Consider the following 16,027-nt stretch of genomic DNA (forward strand, 5'->3'; position numbering starts at 1 on the left):
TGAGGATTGTCCTTGACTGATCTCACCATTCTTCTTCTCTGCCTTTCTGATGTTTTTCTTGGTCTGCCACTTCTGGTCTTAACAAGAACTGTAACTGTGTTCTTCCAGTTCCTTACTATGTTCCTCACAGTGGAAATCGACTGGTTAAACCTCTGAGACAGCTTTTTGTATCCTTCCCCTGAACAACTATGTTGAATATTCTTTGTTTTCAGATCATTTGACAGTTGTTTTGAGGAGCCCATGATGCCACTCTTCGGAGGAGATTCAAACAGGAGAACAACTTGCAAGTGGCCACTTTAAGGCTATGTTCACACGCTGCGGTTTTTGCTGCGGATCCGCAGCGGTTTTGAGGCTGCGGATCCGCAGCCGTTTTCCATGCAGGGTACAGTACAATGTTACCCTATGGAAAACAGAAACCGCTGTGCCGACGTTGCTGAAAATCCCGGAAAAAAAGGACCTGAATTGCTGCGGAAAAAAAGAAGGAGCATGTCACTTCTTTCTGCGGATTCCGCTGCTGTTTTCAACATGCACCAATAGGAAAGTGCTGTTGAAAACCCGCAGAGGAATCCGCAGAAGAAACCGCAGGAAAATCAGCAGTGCGGTTTTGCACTGCGGGTTTCCAAAATCAGGAGCTGAAAAAAACCGCAGCAAAAAAAGGATCGTGTGAACAAGCCCTAAGTAGCTTTTCTCATGATTGCATACACCTAGCTATGAAGTTCAAAGCTCAATGAGGTTACAAAACCAAAAAAGTGCTTTAGTAAGTCAGTAAAAAGTAGGTAGGAGTATTTAAAACAAGAAAATGATAAGGGTGCCCATACTTATGCACCTGTCAAATTTTGTTTGAATGCAGATTGCACATTTTCTGTTAGTACAATAAACCTCATTTCAAGGCAGAAACATTACTATGTCCAACAGTTATTAGATATATGAAACTGAAATAGCTGTTGCAAAAAAAAACATTTTTATAAAACATTAAGCTTAAGATTAATAGGGGTGCCCAAACTTTTTCATATGACTGTGTATGTGTGTATATATATATATATATATATATATATATATATATATATATATATATATATATATATATATATATATATATATATATATATATATAATCTATCTATTTGGTATCTTTAACATTAGGTACGCAGGTCGTGGCGCTGTATGCGGATGCTTCCGCATGCGTCGTTTTGACGATGCGGAGAAAAAAAAGAAATTGCTACCAGCTGCGTCCTACGCTGGTCGCCGCATCGTCAAAACGACGCATACAGCGGCACGACCTGCGTACCTAATGTTAAAGATAGCTACGCAGGCCGCATGCAGAAGTAGGCGGAGATAGAGGTGGAGGTGCGACCGAGGGTGGGGCTTCACGGAGTAAGTCCGCAGCTCCTCAAAACGCTAATGTGAAACCGGTCAGGGTAAATTAGATAGAGCGGTCGCTAGAAAGCAGTGTCGGGAGGCTCCAGTTCGGGTGCAGCATAGTACAGATATATGCTCATAGTTGCCAGCGCGGTCCGTGGCGTTTCAGCGCGATATAGTCACTGAGGCACGGGTAAGGGTACAGAGGAAGCGGTACCAGGGGCCCGAAAGCAGATACTTAGGTGACAGGATGACCCGTGGGGTTAGTGAACCTGAAGTAAACAAAGTAAAGACCACCCAAAACTGGCCCAAATCTGCGGTTAATCAGGCAAGAGGGTTTGGCTTCTGCGATGGAGATCGGGGTGGGTGGTCCCGTAATGAAATATGGAGGAGAAACGCAAAGGGGAGGGATGCATGCGCCGATCGATGGTTCCTTTCCCTACTTTGGTTTCTTAATGTAGTGAGCGGGGATGTCGGGGGGCATAGCTATGCCCTGTCTTTCACCCTTATGGGGTAACAAATGTTCAACCCCACAGGTATGAACAGGGGGGGGAGGATATGTGAGGCAGTGACCCCTGTTAAAGCTAGGGGGCGCTGTATGTGCTCTCCAGAATGTGCATGGAAGCGTAGTGAGGCCATGAGGGCGTACTACAGACACAGGTGTGGCTGTAATTAGAATAGTGAAGCAGTGACTGATTAAAAGCCCTGTAGTAGTGGGGGAGGGGTGTCAGTGTGTTCTTGGAAGCAGAGAGGGCAGTTGTCTGCAGAGCTCTCTGTGTGGAGCAACACAGAGGCTAAAGGAACCAAAGAGACTGACACCCTGCGTCTTGGGCTGTCTTACGTGTACCCGGCTGCACTCCAGAGGATAAAGAGTGCAGTGCGCTGAGTGAGTACAGAGACTTGTTACCAGCGTGCGGTCACCCAGGGAAACTGGACAGAGGGAAGTTCGGCCTGTGTATTGACTGCGTCATTTAGCAATGCATTATTAATGGACTGTATGAAGAAGCCGTATACTGTATTGACTGTGTGAAGTAACACAATAAAAGAACGTTTTGTTTGAACTTGTTTGGGTCACTGCCGTTTCACTGTGTATGGTCATACCGCTGCATCACAGTTGTTCTTGATCTCCTACTGCTTTTGCACCGAACTGGTTAGCTGAGAGCCAGCAGGAGGGTGTATACTGCAGGGGAGGAGCTAACTTTCTTTGTATCACTTAGTGTCAGCCTCCTAGTGGCAGCAGCACACACCCACGGTCTGTGTCCCCCAATGAATGGCTCGGAGAAAAGGATTTTACGGTGAGAACACAAAAATCCTTATTTTGGGGTCCCCCTATTTTAATAGCCAGTAAAGGCTACGCAGACAGCTGCGGGCTGATATTCATAGCCTAGAGAGGGGCCATGGGTATTAACCCCCTTCCCAGGCTACAAATATTGGCCCCTGGCCGCGAAACTGAGATGTGAAATGATGAATTCGGCCTCCAAATCTGGTTTTCCATGCATTTTTTCCTTTGAAATCATGCACATTTTCCGTTCTCTCTGTCTCTCAAAAAAACGGATCTGTTGCATCAGTTTTTCACTATTTGCAACGGATCAGTTTTTTTTTTAGAGAAAGAGAACGGAAAATGTGCATGATTGCAATGGAAAAAATGCATAAAAAAATGGATTCGGAGGCCGGATTCATCATTTCACATCTCCGTTTCATGTTTTTCGCCGGATCCATCACTGGGCGTTTTTCGCCGGACGCCGGAAACAGGTTTTTTTTTACGGATCCGGCAAAAAACGGATGAAACGTGAGGCCATCAGGCGCAGTCCTGAGCTAATACAAAACTATGAGAAAATAAAAATGGATCCGGCGAAAAAAAACCAGATCAGTTTTTTTCAAAACTCGCCGGATTGTGCCTGACGGCAAAAACCTGATGTGTGAAAGTAGCCCATCTATCCATCTATCCATCTGTCATGGAGTGTGGGTTGGACAAATGTAAAAGAGGAGGTTGGACAAGACATGACATCACAAATCTTTTTTTTGGTCAATAATACATCTTTATTTAGCTTTCATAAAAGCATAAAAAAAAAAAATCAAAACCGTGCAAAAAACGCACCTGCGTTTTCTGCCAAGAGCTGCGGATTTAATGCAGGAAAATCCGCAGGCAATTCTGTAACGTGTGCACATACCCCAAGGCGCTGGTGTTTTTCCATGAACTTTTCTGAGTGAGTACACACTGCAGGTTTTGATGTACTGGTCCCATTTATGACACTACCCCATTCAGGAGAACAAAAAACTAGTTTCAGTTGCAAAAATGTATGCAGCAAAATAAGCAGCTTGGGAACTTGCCCTCTGGATATCTGCGTAGTCTTAAAATTTGCATTCACATAATCCGTATTTCTGCAAAAGTAAATAATATAAATAGTAATCTAGAGATATTAATGCACGGTGTGTTCTTCTGATTGTTAGAGCAGGGTGACACGACCTTATTTTCTCTCATCTGAGATAATCAGGCCGATTATTCTGATCTGTGTGTGATACGATGAGGAGGAGAAGATGAAGAACAAAATATCTCCATCTCCATTCTGTCAGTCTGTGGAAATCTGACTGCACTCAGATGTTATCTAATTGCAGTCCGATGGTTTTCATACAGGCTTGCATGGCTGAGTGTGATCTAACTATCGGATGAAACATGGGCATGCTGCGATAGCCCCATAGACTAACATGGGCATGCTGCGATAGCCCCATAGACTAACATGGGCATGCTGCGATAGCCCCATAGACTAACATGGGCATGCTGCGATAGCCCCATAGACTAACATGGGCATGCTGCGATAGCCCCATAGACTAACATGGGCATGCTGCGATAGCCCCATAGACTAACATGGGCATGCTGCGATAGCCCCATAGACTAACATGGGCATGCTGCGATAGCCCCATAGACTAACATGGGCATGCTGCGATAGCCCCATAGACTAACATGGGCATGCTGCGATAGCCCCATAGACTAACATGGGCATGCTGCGATAGCCCCATAGACTAACATGGGCATGCTGCGATAGCCCCATAGACTAACATGGGCATGCTGCGATAGCCCCATAGACTAACATGGGCATGCTGCGATAGCCCCATAGACTAACATGGGCATGCTGCGATAGCCCCATAGACTAACATGGGCATGCTGCGATAGCCCCATAGACTAACATGGGCATGCTGCGATAGCCCCATAGACTAACATGGGCATGCTGCGATAGCCCCATAGACTAACATGGGCATGCTGCGATAGCCCCATAGACTAACATGGGCATGCTGCGATAGCCCCATAGACTAACATGGGCATGCTGCGATAGCCCCATAGACTAACATGGGCATGCTGCGATAGCCCCATAGACTAACATGGGCATGCTGCGATAGCCCCATAGACTAACATGGGCATGCTGCGATAGCCCCATAGACTAACATGGGCATGCTGCGATAGCCCCATAGACTAACATGGGCATGCTGCGATAGCCCCATAGACTAACATGGGCATGCTGCGATAGCCCCATAGACTAACATGGGCATGCTGCGATAGCCCCATAGACTAACATGGGCATGCTGCGATAGCCCCATAGACTAACATTTTTTAACGGATTGCACTCAGACCAAAAATAAGGTCATGTGCACCTGCGTTTACTCTGTCAGATTAAAAAATTCTCATTTACACGCAGTCGAAATCTTCTGGGTGTGAATTGGCTCGTAGTGCGTATTTTTATATTGCCACATGTTAATTCTTTGGGCAAAATTCCATTCCTGCTTTGGGACTTCACATTTGCTTCTACCATATTGATTGAATTATGCAGCTGATGTGCAGTACCCGTCTGGGACCACTATGCTGTTAATGGCGCTGTTCAGCTACAGCCAGCAGCGGGCACAGCTGACTGGCAGGGGGAGCCGTATGTCGCACCCCCCCACTGATCAGATATTGATGACCTATCCTAAGGGTAGGCTAACAGTGTAAAAGTCCCTGACAACCCCTTTAACTGCAGACATCAAGATGCAGATTTTGCTGCTGAAGCGCTGAGAAAAACCTACAATAAATCTGTTACATATGCATTTAATCATACCTCGGTAGATAATAGCTGGGCACGGGGATAATGGAGTTCTTCATTATCATCTGCGCTGTGGTGCCATGCAGAATTGTTTTTAGTGATATTCTATATTTGATTTTATAGAATGGATCCTAGCAGACAGCCATTTGGGGGCTCTCGCTTTCCACCACCCTTTGGAGTGAGGGTACCATCATCGGAGTCCACAGAGAGGGCAATTGGCAGAGCATCTTCTCTCTCCAGAGGTCGTGGATTGGAGCTAGCTGCCATCTTAGACCCACCCGATAAGGTAAAATTAAACCACTTTTTTTTTTTAACCTCTTCCCGACATTTGCTGTGTGTGTGTGTGTATACATACACACACACACACACACACACACACACACACACACACACACACACACACACACACACACACACACACACACACACACACACACACACACACACACACCTTCCTGACCGATGCAGTATATATACGTCATGGCGCTCTCCCGCACTCAGGGGGCTGAGCACGGGCGTTCACTTCCGGGTGTCAGCTGATTCTGACAGCTGACACCCGGCACTTGCTGCAAGGAGCCGTGTCCGCACCGCTTCCAGCCGTTTAACCCGCAATTAGAAAGAAGGCAGAGGTAGGGGGCTCCCTCTACACTCCCATCGACGTCATCGCTGGGCCCGATCCTTGCCATGGTGACCCGTGATGACGACATCTGGGTTACTAGAGCTAGCAAACTTCTTACACCATCCTCAGAGCATGTCGTATCAAGTTTGTATGTCAGTTCAGCACTGATAGTTTATAAAGCAAAGCAATGCTCATGCATTGCTATGCTTTATAAGTGATCAGAGGAAATTACAGTGAAAAAGTGAAAGTCCCACAGAGGGACTAAGTAAAAAAAAAAAAAAAATGAAAAAAATAAATTGCAAAAATAATAATAATAATAAAAAAAAATAATTACAAAATAAAATATATTGTACCCATGAATATTTTTCTGAAAGAAAAAAAAAAAACAACTCAAAGTACACATATTTGGTGTCACCATGTCCGGAACGACCCGACCTATAAAACTGTTCAAGTAGTTAACTCCTTTAGTGAATACCGTAACAAAATAAATAAAAATGAGGCAAAAAACTACGCTTTATCATCATACCACCGAAAAAAGCGCAATCCAATAGACAAATGTAAATAAAAATAGTATGCTGAAAACGTCATCTTGCCCTGCAAAAAACAGAGCTGTATGGTGCTTATTAGCGGAAAAATAAGTTATAGCTCTCAGAAGGATAAAGCGATGCAAAACTATTTTTTTTCTATAAACGTTTATTGTGGAAAAGCGCCAAAACATAAAAAAAAATACCATAAATTTGTTATTGCTGCAATTGTACTGACCTGATGAATAAAGCTACAGTACCTTATAAATTTTACCACATGTGGAACTGCATAAAATAAAAATCCCAAATAATTCCTGAATTGCTGTTTTTTGTTCATTCTGCCTCCCTAAAATTTGAATAGAAGGCGATTACAAATATCGTGTCCAAAAATGGTACCAATAAAAACGTCACCTCATCCCGCAAAAATACAAGCCATTACATGACTGTCGGCTGAAATCTAGAAAAATTATAGCTATCAAAATATGGGGATGCAAAAACTTGTTTTTGCAATGAAAAGCACCTTTTTGTGTGTGACAGTAGCCAAACATAAAAACCCGATATGAATCTGGTATGGCTGTAATCGTAGTATTGCACCGACCCAAAGAATAAAGTCGTCTAATCACTCATTCTCATGCTGTGACTGTCTTTGGTAAGGAAGGGGGCCTCAAACTGTCTCTGGAGCTGGGACCCTAACTATCTCTGTCCCGGGGGTACTCTTCAAAGTAGAGAGGTCCGAGTCTTCAACCTTACTATGCTCCTGTTAAAGGGAACCTGTCACCATGTTTGGTCGATCCGTGTTACGGCCACCGCCATTCAGGGCTTATATACAGCATTCTATGATTCTGTATATAAGCCCCCGACCCAACCTGCAAGAGAAGAAAATTAACTTTTATTATACTCACCTACAGGGCGGTCCGGTCCAATGAGCGTCGCAGGTCTGGGTCCGGCGCCTGCCATCTTCTTGCAGTGCCGCCCTCCTGCTTGCTTCTTGCGTCCCTGCGTCATCCACAAGGGCTCCTCGGCATTGCGCTCCTGCACAGGCGTACTTTTCTGCCCTGTTAAGGGCAGAGCAAAGTACTGCAGTGAGCATGCGCTGGGAAAGGTCAGAGAGACCCAGCACATGTGCACTGCAGGAATGTGCTCTGTTCTCAACTGGGCAGATAAGTACGCCTGCGCTGGAGCACGATGCTGGGGAGCCTGTGAAGCAAGCAGGAGGGCGGCATCACAAGAAGATTGGGAGGTGCTGGTCCAAGATCAGCGACATCCATCAAACCGGACCACCCCCAGGTGAGTATAATAAAAGTTATCTTCTCTTGCAGGTCAGATCTGGGGCTTGTCTTCAGCATTATAGAATGCTGTAGATAAGCCCTGAAAGGCGGTGGCTGTAACTCGTATCTGTTAAACCTTGTGACAAGTTCCCTTTAAACCCTGATCTGTCCCCACCCCATGAGGCATATGACTGAAATCTAAGGTAAAAAAGACACAATAGACAAAACCGGGATAACAGAAAACCTCTATCATACAAAAGCACCAACCAACAATAGTGAGGAGGATTCTGACAGGGAGGAATAAACTAAATGGGAACAGGGACTAGGAGATATACACATATGTACTACAACAAACTACAGAACACTACTGCAACAACTCTACTCCAACCACTTAGCTTTAGAATGGGAAGACAAATCTTTCACCAGTAGGGAAAAGATCTGACCAGTTTATATCAGAAAAGGTAATGAGCAGATGAGAAGCAGCTGAAATGGAGCTGCATGTTTCTGACCAGCATAGAAGGGTTTGTTAACCTCTTCAGCACCAGAGGAAACTAAATCTATTTAATATGGGACACAAATCACACCATTCTCTAAATAAGACCCGCGATTCATTACCTGATGTGACCGTTTAACTCCAGGTCTTCCAGGGGGACGTGACACCTATACTGCACCAGGAAGGTGTAAAAAATAAATGTAACACATTTTTAACCTGCTGTTGATTTGTTCATTCTACCTCCCAAAGATTGCAGTAAGGCTCAGCGCATATTTATCCTACGCTGAGCGCTTACATCGGGGATTCCGTGTAAGTCTCTGAAACACGTGATTCAGACAGAACCCCCAGTGGAAGATTCCTTATAATAATGGAGGCACTGTGGACGTCATCTGGCCTATGATCTTGCGGTGTCCGTCTTTTTAGGCATGCATAAAGCATGGTCTGCCATTGTTTTGTGCACTTCTGGAAAGGAGGACCAGGGTGGATTGATTTAAATCACGCCGATTTAAATCATGATTTAAATCACGATTTAAATCAAAAGATTTTTTTCTATTTAAATCGGATCGATTTAAATCATGATTTTAATCATGATTTAAATCACTGATTTAAATCAAAAGGTTTTTTTTAATATAAATCACGATTAAAATGAGAAGTGAGAGCAGTGCGCATGTGCGCCCATAGTTACACGGACGAAACTAGGGGCAACGATCTAACGCCAGGGTGAGGGGGGGACCCCAAAGTAAGTAAAAATCTTTTTTGTTTTACTATATGGCAATAGGTAGGTGTTTAAAAGCAGCATGTCTTAATTGTATAAACTATTAATAGCCTCCACATTTTGTTCATACTGCCCCTTTAATTCCACACTTCTAGCTTGGTTTCACTTTTGGTTTAGTTTCTTTTTCCATTCAGTTGACATGCCCAAACTTGTTGGATAGTCAGCATCCTACAGAAACCTCTGGAAGAGCATGGCATTGTGAATGTTACACATATACAGCCTTTATTCTACTGAGTTAAACAACTCAGCTTTATCTCATGATGGAAGAACCTTTGGATGGTAAAATATTTTCCTCAAAAAGCAGTTTATTGAAAAAAATCCGATTTAAATCAAAAAAATCCGATTTAAATCAAAAAAATCCGATTTTTTTTGATTTTTTTTAAAAAACATTGATTTTTATCCACCCTGAGGAGGACACCGCTAAACAGAGACAAGAACGAGTCCAGAGTAAATCTGCCTCATTATAGTGAATGGATCCCTCCGGGGGGCGGGGGGTTCATTTGAGTAGTGATATTCAGAGATTTAGGTGGAAACGCCGATGTAAGAGCTCAGTGTAGAGCGCAGGTTAAATGTGATCCCAAATGTTACGTTGTTCCCAATAAAACCTTCAAATCAATAAACAAAAAAAAGCAAGTCCCCACTCAAGTCCGTCATCTGTTAACTGAAATATAGAGGGCTGTCACATTACTGGTAGCACAAAGGCTCTGGAAAAGTGAAATGGCTCCTCGCCTCTCAAAAAGAGATTCTGCAAATTCTGTGCTCTCAAATCCAAATGCCCCCCCTGAGCCCGGTGTGCCTAAACTGCAGTTAGTGGCCACGTTTGGTATTTCTTTAGTGATGAGAGCCCGCCTAATTTACTGGTGCGTGTATCAAGAATCATGAGCTGGGCACTACCACGTACTGGTCACTACAGTGTTCTGGTCAATACAACGTACTGGACACTACAATGGCAGTTTTCACTTAGCAACATCCACTGCTGCTTGTTTCTGGAAGACACCCATGGAATCAATATCATCACTAAACCTGTAAAAAAATTTCCAAAAGGGTATAATTTCCAAAATTGGGTCACTTGAGGGGGATTCTGTTCTTCTAGCACTTAGGGGTTCTGTATATGGAGTCCACAAACTCTTCTAGGAAAATCTGTGCTCCACGAGGCAATCTGTACTGTGGTATTTCTATGTTCAGCAACAATTGTGGGATAAATTTTGGTGCTATTGTAACCCATTTCCCAGTGTTAACCCCTTCCCGACATCGGACGTACTATACCGTCCGATGTCGGGTCCCCTGCTTTGATGTGCGCTCCGGCGGTGAGCGCACATCAAAGTCGCGACATGTCAGCTGTTTTTTACAGCTGACATGTGCGCGCAATAGCGGTGGGTGAAATCGCGATCACCCGCCGCTATTAACTAGTTAAATGCCGCTGTCAAACGCAGACAGCGGCATTTAACCACCGCATCCGGCCGGGCGGCCGGAAATGAGCGCATCGCCGACCCCCGTCACATGATCGGGGGTCAGCGATGCTTGTATATTGTAGCCATAGAGGTCCTTGAGACCTCTATGGTTACTGATCGCCGGTGGCTGTGAGCGCCCCCCTGTGGTCGGCGCTCACAGCACACCTGCATTTTAGCTACATAACAGCGATCTGATGATCGCAGTTATGTAGCAGAGCCGATCGGGCTGTGCCTGCTTCTAGCCTCCCATGGAGGCTATAGAAGCATGGTAAAAGTTAAAAAAAAAAAAGGTGAAAAAAATAAAAAAAATATAAAAGTTTAAATCACCCCCCTTTCGCCCCAATCAAAATAAATCAATAAAAAAATAATCAAACCTACACATATTTGGTATCGCCGCATTCAGAATCGCCCGATCTATCAATAAAAAAAAAAAGCATTAACCTGATCGCAAAACGGCGTAACGAGAAAAAAAATCGAAACGCCAGAATTACGTTTTTTTGGTCGCCGCGATTTGCATTAAAATGCAATAACGGGCGATCAAAAGAACGCATCTGCACCGAATTGGTATCATTAAAAACGCCAGCTCGGCACGCAAAAAATAAGCCCTCAACCAACCCCAGATCATGAAAAATGGAGACGCTACGGGTATCGGAAAATGGCGCAATTTTATTTATTTTTTTTTTTGCAAAGTTTGGAATTTTTTTTCACCACTTAGGTGAAAAATAACCTAGTCATGTTAGGTGTCTATGAACTCGTACTGACCTGGAGAATCATAATGGCAGGTCAGTTTTAGCATTTAGTGAACCTAGCAAAAAAGCCAAGCAAAAAACAAGTGTGGGATTGCACTTTTTTTGCAATTTCACCGCACTTGGAATTTTTTTCCCGTTTTCTAGTACACGACATGGTACAACCAATGGTGTCATTCAAAAGTACAACTCGTCCCACAAAAAATAAGCCCTCACATGGCCAAATTGACGGAAAAATAAAAAAGTTATGGCTCTGGGAAGGAGGGGAGTGAAAAACGAAAACGGAAAAACGAAAAATCCCACGGTCATGAAGGGGTTAAAATGTAAAATCTGGGGCTAAAGCAAAATTTTGGTGGTAAAATGTAATTACCGTATGTTTTCTTCTGTGACACACCTCTGGTGTCAATATGACCATTGCACCCCTAGATTAATTCATTGAGAGGTTTAATTGATAAAATGGGGTCACTTATGGTGGGTTCTGCTGTTCTGACACCACAGGGGCTCTGCAAATGTGACATGGCAAATGTTTTCCTGTTTTTGATCATACAATAATTAGTTTTACAATTAGCCTCATACACCAATTCTGGCCTCCATCCTGTTATAATGTCCCCTGTCCTGTAGTAATCTCCCCTGTCATGTAGTAATGTCCCCTGTCCTGTAATGATATCCCCATCCTGGCACCATCTTACAGTAATGTCCCCATTCTGCTCTCATCTTACAGTAATGTGCCCATCCTGGTTATATTCTTTTAGAAATGTCCCCATCGTGGCCTCCTTCTTATAGTAATGGTCCCATCCTTGTCCCCTTCTTACAGTAATGGTCCCATCCTTGTCCCATTCTTATAGTAATGGTCCCATCCTTATCTCCTTCTTATAGTAATGGTCCCATCCTTGTCCCCTTATAGTAATGGTCCCATCCTTGTCCCCTTATAGTAATGGTCCCATCCTTGTCCCCTTATAGTAATGGTCCCATCCTTGTCCCCTTTTTATAGTAATGGTCCCATCCATGTCCCCTTCTTATAGTAATGGTCCCATCCTTGTCCCCTTATAGTAATAGTCCCATCCTTGTCCCCTTCTTTTTTTTAAACTCAAGTAGATTTTTATTAAGAATATCAGTACAATTTAGATATTATATTCTTGTTTTCAATACAAAATTTCCCCCCTAACCAAACCCCAGCATTCCCAACTTATCCCGCCCCTTCCCAATAAGACAGCCCATTGTCCCCTTCTTATAGTAATGGTCCGATCCTTGTCTCCTTTTTATAGTAATGGTCCCATCCTGGTCCCCCATCTTATAGTAATGGTCCCATCCTGGTCCCCCATCTTATAGTAATGTCCCCATTCTGATGCTCTTTACATGCATATAAAAAAAATTCTTACCTGATGTCGCTCCTTCGGTGACCAGCGTCCTCCTCCTTCTCCATAGCTGGGGCTCTTAGCAGTGACGTCAGCCAGTGGCTGGCACTGGTATTGTGGTGCATGGAGCAGGTCCCTGCACCGCAATACATTTCAATTCAATGTGCATTCGAGGACGCACAGTTGGAAATAAGCGCTGACGTTGGTTGGCCCGTGGCTCGCTGGACAGCACAATGGAGCATCAGGGGCCGTGTGTTTGAGACCCTTGTGTTAATGTATATTTTAACATATACTTGGCTGCAATGGAGGAACCAGACTTTGAATCATGCTGCCCGTGGTTTGAGCTGCAGTAATTAGGTGACAGGTTCCCTTTAATGAGGGTCTCTGGTTGTGTTTGGCACATGCTATTTTATTGTATATATTGCACTGTGACCCGTCCTTGTTAAGATAGAAACATCAAGCTACTCTGAGCAATGAAAAGATATTCAACCAAGGTAAAATCAGTGATAAAACTACAGGAGGGCGTCTAGGGATAAAGGTTTTGGCAATCTGCCACTCTCCATAAATCTTAGGTTACAGTTCACAGAAGCACCATGTCCTTAACCTCCCACCTTACTATGGTACGTGTATGACCCTAAGCTGAGTGCATTTTGGGAAATGGTGAATCCTCCCCAGTTTGATAAATATATAATATAAGATTTTCTATGTAGGAGACACAAGATCCCAGAAATGTGCTGCCATCCATGTTCCGAGGTTTGGGCTTCGAACCACAGTCCTCTAAGTCTCTCCCTCCAGCGAGACCCTTTTTGGGTAAGTCCTGTGTGATGTGATGGATTCATCTGTGTGTAAAGTGAAGCGACAAGTGTCGTGAGATGGTGCGCTTCCTCTGTTTCTTGGAGTCCTAGTCTGTACTACGTTGTCCTTCACTGCGGCACTGATAGGTTTGTTACAACGTAGCCACTATTATAACTTTACACATAGAGGTGGTATTTTGGATTTTGCACGATTACCAATATCGGTGAATGTTTTGATAAGACGTTGCCTTTTTTGTAGGTAGGGGGATACCCGAGACGGTGCACTTAGGCAGTGGTGATTCTGCTGTGCCATTGGGAAGATCTAGGTGAGTGAGGACGAATACTTCATGAAGCTTCAGTATTCCTGTAAGAAACACTTTATACTTTTAGCATCAGGGTAAGTGAACATGTTTACACATACTAAGTCTTAGGCCGGTTTCACACGTCCGGTTTTTTTTTCGGTACCGCGGAAAAAAACAGTACCAGAGATGTTAGTGTGTGTGTAATACTTGAGGCACACATGTGGCAACGTGTGCCGCATATCAGTACCACATGCAGAATTTCTCATGATTATCTGCTGTGAACTCACTGACCTGAACTGCGGTGACTTTTTCTCCCATTATTGAGGTCACCGCAGTTCAGCCCAGCTGGGAACGCAGCGTCACTGGTCAGCGGTAACCTTGATAATGTCACCCCTGGTCAATACAGCTCATTCACCAGTGGTTCTCAGCCTGGACGGTCACATCTTGGCACCATTCAGGTTGAAAACTATTTATTCCCCAGACATGGATTACGGCATGGGACAAAACGGACAGGTGAGAGATATTGTAGTTTCTTTATATTTTTTTTTTATTACAGGAGACGAGGGATTCAGTGTAATTAGGCTTTAGGTGAGTATAACTGTGTTTTTTGTTTTTAAATAAAAAAGAAAAACTGTGTTTTGATTTATTTCTAATAAAATACTTTATTCTGTCTGTGTGTTTATTTAAAATACAACTCTAGGATTAGTAATGGATAGGTGTCTTATAGCCGTGGTATCAACAAACACCCCACAAATATGAACCCCACTTGTCACCGTTATAGGGAAAGTGTTAAGAGCAGGGCAAAGCGCCAGAATTGGCGCATCTAATAGATGTGCCTCTTATGGGCGGCTGTGGGCTGCTACTTTTAGGCTGGGGGAGGGGTGAATATCCATGGCTCCTTACCAGCCCTAGAATACCAGCTGTCTGCTTTAGCAAGGCTGGTTGTCAAAACTAGGGGGGGGGCACAGCGGTTTTTAAAATTATTTTATTTAAATAATTTTAAAAAAACAGTGTGAGGACCCCTCTTTTCTTGATAACCGGCCTTGTTGACAGCTGAGCATTATAGCCCCCAGCTCTGAGTTTTACCTGACTGGTTATAGAAAATACAGGGGAACCGACGGCGGGTTTATTTGTTTATTTATAGCTCAGGCAGCGCAGGATGAATACTCCCATCAGCTGCCGCCTGCTCTCACTGGTATTGGCAGCAGTAGGTTTAGACTGATGGGACTAGTAGTCCCATCAGCCACCACCTGCTCTCACTGTTGTTACTTGAATATAACTCTGATCATTTTTCCCTGCTTGCGCTGATCGCTGACAGAGCAGGGGAGAATGAGAGGTTTTCAGCACCCGGCGCCGGGGAACAGTGCTTACTGTACCACTGCTTCTCAGGCTCCAGTAAGTGTCACACGAATGTTATCCGTGTGCGGGACGTTTTCCGGCCCGTGCTGCTGGTAAAAACACGGACCTGTTAGCGTGTCTTGCCCACAGACACACGGTCCGTGGAAACTCCCCTGACATGTGCACAGACCCATTCACTTGAATGGGTCTATATATGTATGTGTCTCTGGTATTTGTGAAAACTGTCACCACACGTACCGGAGACACTGACTTGTGAAAGAGGCCTTAGGGGTTCTTAATGATATATAGACACTGTATGTACAGTGGTTTGTTAACCCCTTACTGACCTCCGCCATACTATTACTGCGGAGGTCTGTACCACCGCTTTGATGCGGGCTGCGGCGGTGAGCCCACATCAAAGCTGGGACATGTCAGCTGTTTTGTACAGCTGACATGTGCCCGCAATAGCGACGGGTGGAATTGCGATCCACCTGCCGCTATTAACTAGTTAAATGCTGCTGTCAAATGCTGACCGTGGCATTTAACTGGCGCTCCTGGCTATCGGGCCGCAAATGAGTGCATCGCCAACCCCCGTCACATGATCGGGGGTCAGCCATGCGTCTGCATAGCCACCAGAGGTGTCCTTGAGACCTCTATGGTTGCTGATGCCGGCTTGCTGTGAGCACCACCCTGTGGTCAGCGCTCATAACAAGCCTGTAATTCAGCTACATAGGAGCGATCTGATGATCGCTGTTATGTAGCAGAGCCGATCAGGCTATGCCAGCTTCTAGCCTCCCATGGAGGCTATTGAAGCATGGCAGAAGTAAAAAAAAAAAAAAAAAAAAAAAAGTTTGAAAAAATATGAAAGAAATAAAACAAATATAAAAGTTTAAATCGCCCCATTCAAAATAAAACAATAAAAAAAATCAA

At 44.2% G+C, this 16,027-nt stretch overlaps 1 protein-coding gene across 3 annotated transcripts in view; it reads left to right on the top strand.

Moving 5' to 3' along the window:
* Window positions 1-16,027, top strand: part of PIWIL2 (piwi like RNA-mediated gene silencing 2) — a 146,600-nt gene that overhangs the window by 13,997 nt on the left and 116,576 nt on the right. For 2 of the 3 annotated variants that reach the window (XM_077262148.1, XM_077262150.1), the window contains exons 2-4: window positions 5,556-5,718; window positions 13,374-13,473; window positions 13,717-13,783. In XM_077262148.1, coding sequence (XP_077118263.1) covers window positions 5,557-5,718; window positions 13,374-13,473; window positions 13,717-13,783 — 329 coding nt within the window. In that variant the 5' untranslated portion in view covers window position 5,556. Of the gene's footprint in view, window positions 1-2,123; window positions 2,246-5,555; window positions 5,719-13,373; window positions 13,474-13,716; window positions 13,784-16,027 lie in introns of those variants that run through there. The other variant, XM_077262149.1, reaches the window with a different exon arrangement.

Source organism: Ranitomeya variabilis, chromosome 5 (genome assembly GCF_051348905.1).
Source record: "Ranitomeya variabilis isolate aRanVar5 chromosome 5, aRanVar5.hap1, whole genome shotgun sequence".
Lineage (NCBI taxonomy): Eukaryota > Metazoa > Chordata > Amphibia > Anura > Dendrobatidae > Ranitomeya > Ranitomeya variabilis.